Source organism: Myiozetetes cayanensis, unplaced genomic scaffold (genome assembly GCF_022539395.1).
Source record: "Myiozetetes cayanensis isolate MyiCay16 unplaced genomic scaffold, myiCay2020 scf6-25, whole genome shotgun sequence".
NCBI classification, from domain to species: domain Eukaryota; kingdom Metazoa; phylum Chordata; class Aves; order Passeriformes; family Tyrannidae; genus Myiozetetes; species Myiozetetes cayanensis.
Window position 1 is genome coordinate 61173767 of NW_026087853.1, and position 15092 is coordinate 61188858.

General features: G+C 45.9%; 1 protein-coding gene across 1 annotated transcript; it reads left to right on the forward strand.

The window, feature by feature from the left end:
• Positions 1 to 5593: 5593 nt before the first annotated feature.
• Positions 5594 to 14068, forward strand: LOC126650441 (acyl-CoA (8-3)-desaturase-like; the record flags this gene model as incomplete). The annotated part of the gene is made up of 12 exons (XM_050335246.1): positions 5594 to 5809; positions 7623 to 7733; positions 8410 to 8607; positions 8963 to 9064; positions 9236 to 9364; positions 10230 to 10290; positions 11247 to 11323; positions 11646 to 11743; positions 12366 to 12462; positions 12884 to 12963; positions 13624 to 13749; positions 13832 to 14068. Coding segments are annotated over 12 exons (1347 nt in total), but the record flags the coding sequence as incomplete, so codon positions are not given.
• Between the last annotated feature and the right edge of the window lie 1024 nt (positions 14069 to 15092).

The following is a 15092-nucleotide window of genomic DNA, read 5'->3' on the forward strand; positions in this document are numbered from 1 at the left end:
GAGAGAAATCACTTCCCCATTAGGGTTACAAAATCCATTATGCAGCCAGCAACTTAAAGCACATGAGCACAGGCACCTCCATATCTTCTGTCCCCAGCACCTTTCTCAGCTTATTTTCCATTCATCCCATTAACTGGAAGTTATTCCTTGCTAACATACCTCAGGAATCCACACTCTTTGTAATTTTTGTTCTTCTCCCCTCTATTCTTGTCTTCACAGCTTGGCTCAAGTGAGTCTCAAATATATTTTGAGTTTCCATGGAAGCTTTTCCTTCATGTTGACATCGGTACCTGCCTTGTTCAGACAAGCAGAGCTGCATTTTTAGTGCCTCCTCAGCCCTGAATTTGGGACAGAGAATTCTGGTTTGATTTAGATGGAAATATGGTCATCTGGTGCTTAGAACAGCGAGTTGGAATGAAGAAAATAGGAATAATGTGAGGTTTTCCTTAAAGTTTGAATTGTTAAAAGTGAGAAAAATCAGTGGGAGAATGGCTCCATGTGCTTCCATAATTTCTTCAGAGGGTTAAGGCACCCACCCCACGACTGTGAGTGCAGCCACAACAGGGCAAAATCAGCTCTACTGGCCAAGAGGGTGTGTAGTGTGACAGAAAAATCAGATTGTATCACTTTCTATTCAGCAAGTCTGTGCTGCAAACCCTGAGTCACAGGCTGATGCTTTTTGAGGGGCAGTGATAAGATCTGCTCTTGAGAAAGAACAGGTTCCATCAGGAGAAGCTGCAAGGATACAGTCCTGTCAGTGCCTCCCTTCCATTCCCACTGTAAATCCTCGTGTTTCAGCTCAGATGGGCAGCACAGCTCTTTTCATCCCATCCTGAGTGATGTGCAGACACAAATTACAAGGCATGAGCACAAGAAACCTTTCAGTCAAAATACAGAGGGTTTTTTTTCCTTTGGAATTCCAGCTCTTTCACACATCCTCTGCCTCTTTACTGACCTCTGCTGGGTTACAGCATTCGTTTTTTCAGGAATTGCTGCCAAGTGGCACAAACAAACCACTTTCAGTGGCATTATTGATAACCTCCCAACCCAGTGCTGGTTAAAACTAGGGGAGCACACTCAAATAATGGGGAACATCCATAAAGAACAGGCTTAGCATCAACTCTGGGCCTCATCAGCTGCTCCATTAAAACACTATTTATCCAATCCTTACTCACCTGAGTCTTTTCTAGACCAGCATTCAGGACCTTGAACTAAAGGCACTCAAGAATTTCTAGATTTCCTAAGGGTCATTGATGTTCTTCCAGAATGTGACTCTGCTTGTGGCTCTAGAAGGGTTCAGATTAAGCTCCATAACACTGATGCTCTTCCCTAAAACACAGCATTCAATTCACAGCAGCAGAGGGGGAGTTTGTGATCATGAATTAGTCCCAGGAAGCAACAAGAGTTGTGATGTTTCAAACTGGAGGGGGATGTGGATTCATCTTTTTATGCAGGTGGTGTGACACCCCTGAGGACTTGTGCAAAGTTCTTGTAATCAACTTTAATGAGAGCTATAAAGAGTTTAAGAGGTACTCTGTCATGCTTCTACACAAATTTGCATTTGTCAGCTTGATTGACAACACAAATGATGGGGCACCCGAGGTTTCTCTATTCCACCGTCACCACCCTTATTGCATCAAAATTCATCTTTATTTTCAGCCTAAACCCACCCTCTTTCAGGTTCAAACTGCTGCTCCTTGTTCTGTCACGACATGTCTTGGAAAAATGTCTCTCTCTGTCTTCCTTTGTGTCCCCTTTACACATGGAAAGGCCGTGGGAAACACCCTGGTGTTCCTTACAGGAGATCCCAAATTCCTTCAGACCCACGGAAACCCCAGGGTCTGACCCACAGCACCAGTTTGGCTGAACAGTTCCACACCCCAAGTCCTCAGCACAACATTAAGACCCTCAAAAAGTCCCCACCGTGGCATTTTTTTTCCAGCTTGATGCTCTGAACTCCAAGGAGAGAATCCCAGATCCTGCTCTGAATGAAGAACAGAGAACATCCTTCTGACAAGTTGCACCATGTGAGCAAGAAGAATGAGAAAAGGAAAAGAAGGAACAGGAGTTACAGGCTGCAAATAATTACTTGTGGATGCTACTTGCATTCTCCTCCTGTATATTGCATTTTCATGAATAATTTATTTTGGTTCTTTATTGTGAATAATTTCTTTTATTTATATTTTATTTAGATTTTGTTCTGGGTTGCTCAGCTTAATTAGTGCTCCTTTTTTGCCCCTTTTTGCCCCTTTTTTCCCTTTTTTTTTTTTTTTTGTTGCTGCCGCCCACAAACTGTAATGAAAGATGAACCCATTAAAAAGATTTTACTGAGTTACAATGAAAAAGGCAGTAAATGTATTAATCACTTAGGAAGTGCAACAGCTCAGTTTGGAAAAATCAGATCTTAACCTGCATAAAAGATCCATGTAGCCTTGCCCCAAATATTTTGGTTTTTTTAAATTTAGGCTTGATGACATATTTATTAAGACAAATATTCCAGAAGGGACCATCATGCAGGTTTGGACCCACTTTACCCTGCTGCAAGGAGAAGCAAAATGGATTACAGAGCATAAAAACATGGGATGTGTGAGAGAACAAGTGGATAGGGGCTAGATGTAAAGTTACAATTTGATGTTTATCTTTTTAGCAGCCGAGATCTTTATTGTGAAAAGACAGATTGCAAAACAACCGTGCTTGTAAGACTGGAAATGCTTAAGTTTAGCTTAATGTGGGGTTCCAGTAGAAAAATGAGCAGCTGGACTCGGTGCAAGAGCTGTGGAGCAGATTAATAAAGGGTTTGTTCTTGAATGTATTCTTCCTTTGTTAGCACCTGCTGATACAACAGACCTTACTGCTGCTATCAGCATCTCTATCAGAGCAATATCTGCATAACAACAATGTCAGGAGTGTCCTGCAACCCACGGAGCAGTTCCTGTTCTCAGCATGTCATGTGGTTCACTCTGAAGCAATTAAAGCTCCAGTTCTCCAGGGGGTTGACATAATCAATGAAAGGTCTTACCAACTTGCTACTGTTTTAGGTGCTTGAGGGCACTTCTTAAAATCTCAAGCTCCAGCCAAGCTCTTGCCTGCCTGCTGAAATCCCCAGGTTCTCGGTGTTGCCTGATATTTTCACTTCCAGGTCGCTCCAAGCCCTGTCCAACCTGGCCTTGGACACTTCCAGGGATGGGGCAGCCACAGCTCCTCTGGGTACCCTGTGCCAGGGCCTGCCCACCCTCCCAGGGAAGGATTTCTCCCTAATTTCCCATCTAACTCTGCTCCCAAATGTCAGTTTGAAGACATCCCCGCTGTTCTGTCCCTCCATGCCCCTGTAAAAAGTCCCTCTCCAGCTCTCCCTTAGGTACAGGAATTTTGCACTGAAAGGTGGTGTTTGGGGTTATTTTGTGTACTCCATGCACCAAAAACCTTTGGGGAAAAAAGCTTTTCCCTGCTTTTCTCACTGCCCTGGGGCAGCTGCAGCCTCACACCACGGATGGCAGGAAAAGGAGATCATTTTCTATTTTACTCAGCAGCTTCTGAGTCACTGAAAATAGAAAACTTCAAGAAGATTCATTTATCTTGTGAGTTGTTGGATTGTCCTGGCCATCAAGAAACACACTCCATCTCCTGCTTGGAGAGGTGGGGAAAAACATGGAGATCTCTCAGTGATGTCACTGGAGCTGTTTAACTTTGTGCAGGATTTTAGGATCAGAGAAAGTCTGGACTTGATGATCTCAGAGGTCTTTTCCAACCTTAATGATTCTATGAAGCAGCTAAGGAGGTATGAACACAGGCCAAGGAGGGGCTGAACTCTTCCTCCTTTTCTCCAGAATATTCAAAATTGATTGTTCAGTGTAGGAGGGCAGCTAAAAGGAACAAGCTGTGCTGCCCTTCCCAGGGTGTGTGCTGGTGGGCAGGAGATGGCTCACCTCAAATGTTATAAAAACATGGTCTATAAAAAGCACCAAATGTGAACCTAAAGGGATGGCAAAGCCCAGGAATGAGAAGGAAAAGGTGCTTCCTGGCTGCCTGCAGGGGAGAAGCAAAGATACAGACTGATGACAGCAGCTATTAAACTTCTTTTTAAGGTATCTTATTGCACTGGCTGACTTTGGGAGCTGTGCTGAGAAACCAGCTTTAGGATTTTCACACCTTCCTATTAAGGGGAAGAACCATAAACACTGTGTAACAATTTAATTGTGATAACTGGGATTAGATTTCTCCTGGTTCTTTGCATCACCATTTCTTACCTGAAACTTAAACTGCAGAATCCTTACTGAGTGAGAGCTTTACCAGCCCAAGCAGACTCAAGAGCAAAGGAGCACTGAGGAAAAAAAAAAAGGCAAGCAGATGCGTGAGAAATATTATAAATGTAAAGGAGTTAATTCAAATTAATCACCAAAGACAGTAACTCAGATAAACTTAACTACAGCTTTGATCACACCCTTTGAAAGCTCTGTCCTAATTGTGGGCTCCTCCATCTGGGTTGCCGCTGATGTGGGTTCTAACATGTGGTTTTCTGTGGAACAAAGAAATCATTGAGTCAATCACAGCTTTATGTTTTCAAACTTGTGGTCTGTTTTGAAAACAGAAAATTATGTAGATGCTGTGACTGTTTAGGAAGATAGGAAAAGTGGAACCAAGTGTTGTTTTGCAATTGATACTCATTTCCTGGAGTCTCCAAGTCAATAGTTTACTCATAATTCTACAAACAAGAAGGGGGCAGGCAGAGGGAAAAAAAACCAGTCTCCCATCAGAACCTGGTCCAGCATTCCATGTGTGCCATCCCAGGTTTATCCCAGGTGACAGAAGCACCCAGTGCAAGCTCCAAGGGTTATTACTGCCCAGGGCTCTGTGGAGGCCCCTGCTCTCTGCTCCCTCTTTGCTGTGAGTGCTGGAGAAACACTGGGTTTCATCAGGTGATAAATATAATACTGAGTTTCCTGGAGATTGGTGTGTTTGGGTTGGGATTTTCTTAACTGTGCATGAGAATGTGCTTAATTCACGTTTTATCCCAGGGTTTCAGGGACTGTAACATCACAGCTAAACTGCAGAGCAATATTACATTTCTGGTTAATCAGGGGTGTATTTTAAGGGAAGTTTTGCCCGTCTGAGCCTGTACTGGGAGCAGAATGAGCTTGCTGAGCCCCCCTAAAGAGTCAGGTACCCCCACCTACAGGTACCGCAGGGCTTTGGGTGCTGGGGATGCTCTGGGGGTGCAGAACCGGGGCAGGGAAAGGGGGATTTTGGGGGGACAAACCCAACCCGGAGCGCCCGGAGCTCATGGAGAAGCTGAGGGAGGCGGGACGGGGGCAGGGGGGCCGGGGCGGGTCCCGCCCTTAAATGGCACGGAGGAGAGGGATGCGGGGCTGGAGGGATGGAAGGCAGGGAAGGAGGGAGGATGGCAGGAATCGGGGGTGGCGGGGCGGTGCAGGATAGGGATGGGGACAGGGACAGGGACAGGGACAGGGATGGGGATGGCTTTAGGGATAGGGATAGGGATAGGGATAGGGATAGGGATAGGGATAGGGATAGGGATAGGGACGGGCATAGGGACGGGGACGGGGACGGGGATGGGGACGGGGATGGGGATGGGGATAAGGATGGGGACAGGGATAGGGATGGGGACGGGGATGCTGCAGGGCTGCGGCGCTTCACCTGGGAGGAGATCGGTCAGCGGAGCGGGCGGGGGTCGGTCCCGCAGGAGCGCTGGCTGGTGATCGACAGGAAGGTGTACGACATCAGCCGCTTCTGCCGGAGGCACCCGGGAGGGGCCCGGCTGCTCGTCAGCCACGCCGGGCAGGACGCCACGGTGAGGGCGCCGGGATGGACGGGCCGGGAACGCCCCGGGATGCGGGGGCCGAGCAGGGAGGGACCGGGGAGTGACTGCGGGATGTGGGGATGCTCAGGGTGTGGAACAGGGTCGGGGAGTGCAGCGTCACTGCCCCGCACGAACCTCCCCAGCCCCGCGCTCTCGGAGCCCCTTCAGGTACTGGAAGCGGCTCTCAGGAGGACACGGAGATGCTCCGAGCGCTGGGGATGCTCCGAGGGCTGGAGGTGCTCCGAGCGCTGGAGATGCTCCGAGCGCTGGAGATGCTCCAAGCGCTGGAGATGCTCCGAGGGCTGGAGGTGCTCCGAGCGCTGGAGATGCTCCGAGCGCTGGAGATGCTCCGAGCGCTGGAGATGCTCCGAGCGCTGGAGATGCTCCGAGCGCTGGAGATGCTCCGAGCGCTGGAGCGCCTCTGCTATGGAAACACGCTGGGAGAGCCGGGGGGTGCAGCCTGGAGAGGAGAAAGCTCCAGGGAGATCTTAAAGCCTCTTTCAGTCCTAAAGGGGTTCCAAGAGAGCTGGAAAGAGGCTTTGGACAAGGGCCTGGAGTGACGGGACAAAGGGGGAATAGCTGTAAACTAAAAGAGAGTAGATTTAGATTAGATGTCAGGAAGATATTTTTACACCGAGGGTGGGCAGGCCCTGGCACAGGTTGCCCAGAGAAGCGGTGGCTGCCCCATCCCTGGAAGTGTTCAAGGTCAGGTTGGATGGGACTCTGAGCAATCTTGTCTAGTTTTATCTAGTTCTATGATGCTTAAGCCTTCAGGATTACTCTTATCTCCTGATTTTGCTTGTACAGCAACTGTGAGCTGCAGTGATTGCAGGGGAAAGTGGGGTAGCTGCCACAGGAGCTGCTTCCAGAAACATCCTTCCTAAATTCTATCCCTCCTAAATGCCCCCCAGCATAAGGTGGGGGAAAAATAAAGACAGCAGGGCTTTTACAGGCTGGCATCCAGAAAAGTTTCTGTAATTATTGCTTGTGGTCCCTCTGACCTCTGGAGTGAGCAGAATGGAAAGGACTGGCCAGTTAAGAGGTGCTCAACGACTGGGGAGTTGGTGTGTGGGCAAAAACACTTCTGCTCATCAGGTTTGCTTGTCTTGTTGGTTTAATGCCGTGGAAACTTGTGGTAAATGCACAGAGAACCATTCAGGAAATTCCTTGGAGTTCTTGCCTTTTAGTTTATGCAGGAGTAGAAAATAGTAGTAAATTAACATCTAGACAAAGATGAGACAAATGTGATTGTTTCTTTGCTGTGTTCTTTGAAAGAAAAAAAAAATCCCCAGACAAATAGTTCCTGGTCTCCCATGTATAACAGATGTTTGAGGCTCATGAAAAATTAAGAAATTGTCTTTGTTTGACTGGAAGATTTTACCCAAGAGCAGAAAGCCATGAAAGGTGGCAACTCAGGAGAGGATGGAAAACACAGAAGGGGCTCAGTAAGCAAAGAAACCTGAGGGATGGAAAAATGAGGATAATTAATGCCACAGTGTTAGTCAGGGTGATACTCACAAGACTGATTTAGGCATATGGTGGGAATTCATTTAATTTTGTACTGTGGAGCTTGGGTACCTGCAGGAATTGCAACAGTGGACAATAGCCCTCTTCTGAAATACCATCTCATTTAAGAGCTTAGGACAAACATGAGAAGGCAAAGGCAGCAAAAGCTTGGTGAGTTAGAAAGATAAATGCTATTGTGGTTCCTCCACAGGGAATGTCTTGCCATGCACAGCAGATTGGGGTTTGTCACCTGGAATTTGGGTTTCTTACCTCTTCCTTTACTCCTGTGCATTTGCAGGATGCCTTTGTGGCATTCCATGTTGACAAGGTGCTGGTGAGCAAGTACTTGAAGCCACTGCAGATTGGGGAGCTGGCACCAGACCAACCCAGTATTGAGCCCCATAAAAATGTAAGTCTGTCCTCATAAATCAGATCAAAGGCAGATTGAAAATATCCTCTGAGATTAGACCCTCTCCTCCTGTATCTTCCCAATTTTTGTGCTACCACTTAGAAACCATGCATGAATATGAGACTAAATCCACATCCTGTGGTTGAGAATGAGATTCCCCACGATTATTTTTTTCCTTATCACAGTAACTCTTGTTTAGCTGGGGGGCAGCTAGGCTGGAGGGGCAGATTTTTAACAGAGAAATTCAACCCTCCTCTCTGTCAATCCCGGGAAGGGTAAAGTGAAGGTGTAAATGAAGAGGAATAATTTCATCCAAAGACCTACCACGAGGTGGCATGTGAAGCTCATGCACATAAAGCACAACTTCCCCTAGACAGAACCTCTGCCCGAGCTGCTGTGCTGCTCTGCCCCTGCCGAGGAGCCGATGGAAGAAGCACCAAAGATTAGTCCTAGGGGCTGGGGGTACAGAAATTGGAATGGCTTCTTTGCTCTGTGCACCTCAGCAAAGACACAGAGAAGCTGTAAGAGAGCTGTGATGGTTTATTTGTGTGCCAGCCCAGGTCTTCCCTTCTAGCCAGAGCCTTTGCTCTTTATTTCCTCAAGTGTTTTTTTTGAGTTTTGAAGGCTGCAGTGCCATCTAAAACCAGAGAATGTGTGACCCTGGTGCTTCCCCCAGGAAATGCTGGTGAAAGATTTCCGGGAATTGCGTGACACCGTTGAGAAAATGGGACTTCTGGAGCCAAACCAGCTCTTCTTCTTCCTGCACCTTGCTCACATCCTGCTGCTGGATTCTGCTGCCTGGCTCATTCTCTTCTACTTTGGGACATCCTTAATGCCTTTTGTTGTCTCCCTGCTGGCACTGACCATTTCCCAGGTAAGCCCACAGAATGTGCTCAAGGACTTCCATCAACTTCCAGCCACTTGCATTCCCTAGCCCTCCATTTCCTGACTTGGCACTGTCCTCCTTTGTCATAAGAAGACAACAACTGTATGGATGTAAATAAGAAAGTCTGCACGTGGGAGGCTCCCACTAAACTTACTCTGGGATCCTTTCAGTGAGATATGTTCTTGGGAAAGCCTTCAGAGCATCGGGATTTCACAGTCCCTTTCTGATGGCGACTTCGGAGCAGTGTCAGAGAAGTAAATCTGGGTATTTCGAAGCAAAGAAGGATGGATGTGGCACCATCCTGGTCTTCTCCCCTCCCAAAGTTTTCTTCTTCCTCTTCCAGGTCCAGGCTTCATGGCTACAGCATGATTTAGGACACCTTTCAGTGTTCAGGAAGACCAAGTGGAACCGCTTGCTGCACAAGTTTGTGATGTGCCACTTGATTGTAAGTACCTGACCCTGGAAAAGTGCTGAGATTGGATGGTTTTCCTGTACAAATGTGCGTTCTGAAGGCTCTGTGGGGGGTCCTGTTCAGCACTGGGGGAAGGAGGGGAACTGGGGAGAATCTGGCTCTGAAAGCATCGTACCTTTTACACTTTGTTCTTCACTCAAAAAGGGGGCATCAGCCAAGTGGTGGACTCTTCTGCACTCCCAGCACCACTCCAAACCCAACTGCTTCCACAAAGACCCTGACATCGATATGCACCCCTTCCTGTTCACTCTGGGCAAGAAACTCTCGGTGGAGGTCAGTGTGTGTTTGGGGGGAGAACACTCCAGTCAACAACACCATGCTGGACCATAAAGATCTAAAAGTGAGATGTGATGGCTGTTTCTGTGAAAAGATGGGGTCTGCTTTCTTCACAGTCCACACATAATATCTTATAAACAGCTGACAAGCTGTAAATAAATTAGACACTGTGTACATGCATCATGCTAGGGTGGAAAATCCATGAGCAAAAGGACTGTTAATGGTTACAGAAACTCAATGACCTGGAACACCAACTCAGTAATTTATGATTATTGGATAACCTGTAAACAGTAAGATAAAGCATGTCTGCACTTGGCCTTTTTGATATTGTATTTACATTACCATTTCTATTCATGTCTGAGGCTCAGAGATGCAGGTGCCTTTGGCTGTACCTGCCAGGAGAAGGCAGAAGCCTTGCAGTGACAGGAGCAGCAGGAGTCAATAACTCAGACAGCAGGGGGGGAAATTGAGAGAAAACACATACAACTATTTTTGACTGATGATACAATTTAGCCTTGAAATATCTAATTCCTCACAAAACTAATTACGAATGTGGCAAGAACGTAAACCCAAGGAAATTCACCTGCTAAAATTCACCTCTGCCCATGCTCAGTGTTCTTTTTACCATAACTTACAGATCACACCATCTTTTAATGGATAAAAGGCATCAAATCCCTGCGTTTATGCAATGAGGGTTTATAGATAATATTATGTTTGTAAACTAATAGGAGGGAGACAGAAGGAATAAGGGCTGTGGGAAGTCTGCAAGAGGGTGCCTCTGGAAAATAAATGGAAAAGAGCAAGTTACCTGTGCAAATTTCCTGGTTGCCACTCAGTAATATGTTTTCCTGGTTTTTCCTAGCTTGGGATCAAAAAGAAGAAGTACATGCCCTACAACCACCAACACAAATACTTCTTCATCAGTGAGTATCTCCATTCTCCTGCAGTGCCATGAGGGGTGTTAATGGGGTTTGCAGATTCTACTTTTGGCCTGTAGAAATGCAGCAGAATGAGGGTACCCGTGTCAAAGTGCGCAATAAAAACATCATAACCTAGTGTTTGGAACAGCTGAAGACCTGACTGGATCAAACCCCAAGTCACTGCTCTGACCTCAGAGCTGGTGCTGCTTCAAGATCCTCAGGTCCTTTCCAGCCTGAATTATCATATCTGGGTGAGATCAGGCTTCTGTGCCCTTTTTGACTTGAAACACATTGATTTGGTTTAAGAATTTTTAGCCAAATGTTCTTTCTTTGTTTCAGAGTAGAAAAAGCAGGGGGGTACCCCTATACCAGGTCATCTTAAAATTGTATGGCTTTGCAATAATAAGCTGCACAGCTATGTAGACAGAGAAAGGGAGAAAGTCTCTTAACTCCCTAATTAGGGAAGTTGAGATGAGGCTCCAGGGGCTGTTTGGGAGCTGTATAATGAGGGTTAATAAACTATACAAAGAGAGGAGAGTGAAAAACTCCGAATTTCTCCCATAAGTGCCCTGATCTCCACGCTTGCTCTGGGTTATGATCTCATACCCCCTCTTTCAGTACTGTTCCAATTTAAATAACAGTCTGTGGGCTTTCTGTGGGTTTGGGGGTTTTCTTTGCAAGTGAGATGTCTATTTGGAAGGTTGAATTTGGAGTTCTCCCACCCCAAATCCCTGGTGGGTGAGGGATTTCCTGTGTATTGCCACTGTTCCTTGTTTTGTACAGAAGAATGGGGAGCCAGATGAGCTTTGGGCTGTGGAAACCATGCCCCAAAATACTCATTTGCAGCTGTTCCCCAGTTAAAAGCCTAAAATGAAGCCTGAGGTTTGTAAGCAGATCAGTGGACAGACCCAGTCCTTCAGTCCATGACATTCCCAGTGATGATGGATTTTTCCTTCCAGCTCTTCCTCCGCTCCTGTTTCCCACCTACTTCCACTGCCACACGTTCTACATTGCTTACACTAAAGGGTATTGGGTGGTAAGTACTGCTCCTTGTGTGACAAAAAGGGGTCAGCTGGGGTCCTTCCACCTCCTGAGCTCTGTGGAAAAGCTGTGGCCATAAAAGTCTCCTTACTGGATGTGAGAGCTCAGATTCATCTCTTATACAAGCCATGAAAAAGTGTCATTAACTTGTGTTAACTTGAATTGCTCCAGATTATTCCATTCAGAAAAAAACCCAAAACTATAGCATCTGAATGTAAATTATTCTCTTGCATCTATAAATGAAGCTTACAAAGATTTAAGCAATTTAAGTAATTCACTTTTTTTTTTTCTTTACTTGTTGTCTCTGTTTCTCGTAGGACTTGGCCTGGATGATGACCTTCTACATCAGATTCTTTTATACTTATGGATCATTATTAGAAATTAAGAGTGTCCTGGCATATTATTTTATATTCAGGTGATGTCTCTTTAGCCTTCCTCTAGACATTCTTTCCATCTGTACCTGCCTGCCTTTGTCTGCCTTTGCTCATCTTACCACATTCTCCTTTACCACCTCATTTTTTGCTTAGTGTTTCAATTCCACCAGGTTAAACAAACACTCACCTGCTCAGCTGCCAGGGGAAGTTTTAGGTTGCTGTGGCAGCAAAGAGACTTCACTGTGTGCTGACCAAATTGAGAAATACTTACCTTAAATTACATCCAGTGCTTTGGCTGCTGGGTCTGCTACTGGTTAAAGACAACATTTAACCAGAACAGCTTAGCCTGGGCTTGCAAATGCCCAGGCTTGAAGGGACAACACACTCTCCACTTGGACCATTTCACTGATTTTAATCAGTTTGGTCCTTGGCTGCAGAGAAAACAAACTGCACACAAGCTATGTTAGTGTTAAAAGCCATTAAACAATCCTGAGTTTCACCAGGAAGTATGACACTTCCAGCTTTTGGAAGTTCTGCCAGGCGCTGGATTAGCAAGGCTGAGGTTCAGCCCTGCCTTTCTGAGTCTGGCTATGCTGTTATTTTATGGCTCCTCACTGACCCTCTTCCCTGACACTGGATTCTGGCTCTGCTCTGGTTGCACAGGATGCTGGAGAGCAGCTGGTTTGTCTGGGTTTCCCAGATGAACCACATCCCTATGGATATTTACTACGACAAGAACTTGGACTGGATGTCGACTCAGGTAAAAGATTTTTCTGTTCTTAAGAACTGTGGCCATACAGGTACAAATTACAACCACAAGATAAGGAAGACTCCTGTGGATGTGGGGTGAAACCTGTTGGGAAGTGAAGGTTAGCAGGGTGCTGGATTCACTCCTGGAAATGGTAAAGGAGCACAGCAGGGACACATTCATGGGCAACCTAAATTCAAATCCAGGTCCCAGCTCCAGTTCCCAAACACACCCATCTCCTCCCTCACTGCAAGAGCCAGCTCCTGGTTTTACCATGGTGCAGTTTAGCCAGTCTGTGCATCTGCTGGCCCACAGAGCTGCAGCAGGGTTATGATCCCTGGCTGGAGGCAGCACAGGGCACTGTGCTCTTCAGAGACCAGACAGCTGCAGTTACTCACCTGGACTAACTCTGCTTTCCTTTGCCCTCCTCCAGCTCCAGGCAACGTGCAACGTCGAGCAGTCACTGTTCAATGACTGGTTCACTGGGCATCTGAACTTCCAGATTGAACATCAGTGAGTACACATACCAAGAAGCAATTTTCTTCCCTCCTTTTATTTAAAACTATTCTTTCTTATCTTTTTTTTTTCTTTTCCCTTTTCCTCTTTGCTCTGAATTCTACAAATAGTTGTGGAGCACCAGTGAGTTTGTCTTTAAAAGGACTGAAACCCCTGAAGAGAACCACAGGGATGACAAGTGAAAATGGAAGATGGGCAGCAACACAGTCTATCCCAAGCAGTAGCTTGTAAGGATTAGGGAAAATATCCATGTTACATCACCTGTTTATACCCTGCCACAGTGGTTTAAGCCCACCTATGCTGACTATTTATGCTGCCACTTTAGAGAAGGAGAAGCACGGGCTCACCTCCTTCTCTGTGCCATGCAGATGGTTAATTCTGGAAAGAGCAGAGGGGGAAAGTAGTTCCTTCTATAAGCAGCACTTCATTTGGAGAAATTGTTTTGGAGATGCTAGAGACAAACTGGGGGGAAAAAAAAGAGGGGGAAAAGCAGGAAAAGTCATGTAAGACATAAAAGAAAGAAGAGCTGGGAGCAGCTCCAGACCCTGCTCAGTGCGAGCTGGGCGATTCCTGAGAAGTGTGAATGGGTGTGGACACGAGAAAGGCAGGATTTCTCATAGGGCACTGGGAGAGAACCTGCCTGTCTCATGTTCACAGCCTGTTTCCCACGATGCCAAGACACAACTACTGGAAGGTGGCCCCTCTGGTGAGGTCCCTGTGTGCCAAGCACGGCCTGGAGTACCAGTGCAAGCCCCTGCTGACGGCCTTTGCAGACATCGTGCAGTGAGTACAGCACACACCAAGCATTGCAGGAGGCCCTCACCAACCCTCCCCTGAGCAATGTGTCCTCTCTCTCCCTCTCCAGCTCCCTGAAAAGCTCAGGAGAGCTCTGGCTCGACGCCTACCTGCACAAATAAGGAGCCCAGGATCGGTGGGGCCATCCAGAACCTGCCATGTCTGCATTCCCAGCAGACCCAGGAGCAGGAGCCACGAGGGACTCTCTGGCAGAGGAGAATGAGCAAGAACTGAAGGATACCATTCCAATAGGGATGAAGCCACCTGAATTTTACTGCTGGTCTTTCCTGGGGTTTTGGTTCCGATCTGTTACAAGTGGGGAGGGCAAGCAGAAGGTGAACTGTTGGAACAGGGAGCAGCTCTTTGCTCAATGTGCCTGAGCATTCCTGAGCCTGGACTGGTGCAGCTGCACACACCTCACTCCATGGCAGAGTCCTCTGACCACGTTCTCTTAGCTTCTCCTCATGTGGGGGGTTTAATGTTCAGTACAACGTTTGCTTATTTGAAGTCACTGGAAACTGCAGTTTGAATTTGTTCCAGCGATGTGTTTAAATCATAATAAATTATAAAAAACTACAAATGAGTTGAATAATGTAAAAATAATGAACTGACAAATTAATAAATAAATAAATATAAATGTGTTTCCATTACTGTTCTCAAACTTGATGCCTGTACTCTTTCGAGCCACATTCTTTGTCTTCACTTCTCAAAGCTGCTACTATTACACCAATTCTATATATTAAGAGACACTTATTTCTTATTTTACTGCTTGGTACTCCTATCCACGTAAAAACTAGGATCATACTAGAGAAAGATAAACCAAAAGTAAGATAAGTTATTTACAGACCTTTGGTCAAATAGAAAAGTTGCTGTTGCAGCTAAACCAAATAAAAAGTTGCAGATAAAATATTTGATTGAGCAAGGCTGAGAAACCTCAGTTCAGAGGCTTTGCAAAACACAGCATTAATTTGGCTCCAATATAATTCATATCAATCATAAACATCAATTATAATTAATTACTAAATTGCTCTTATAATTGATAGAACCAATTTCAGAATTTCTGCAGTTGATGAATATTTCTCCATGGTATGTCAGCTCTGCTTAGCTGTTCTTCTCAGTGTGTGTAAACATAAACCTAATCCATTAAAAAATGGATTTGAGTTTTTGGTTTTTGTTTTGTTTTGGGTTTTTTGTTTGTTTGGGTTTGTCTTTGTTGGTTTTTTTTTTTCACTGAATTAAGTAAAATGCATTTTTTTACTTCCTAATCCTTGATCCAGAGAGAGAAGTTTGTATTCCAATTTTTGGAGCTTATTCAGAAAGTTGCATTGTGT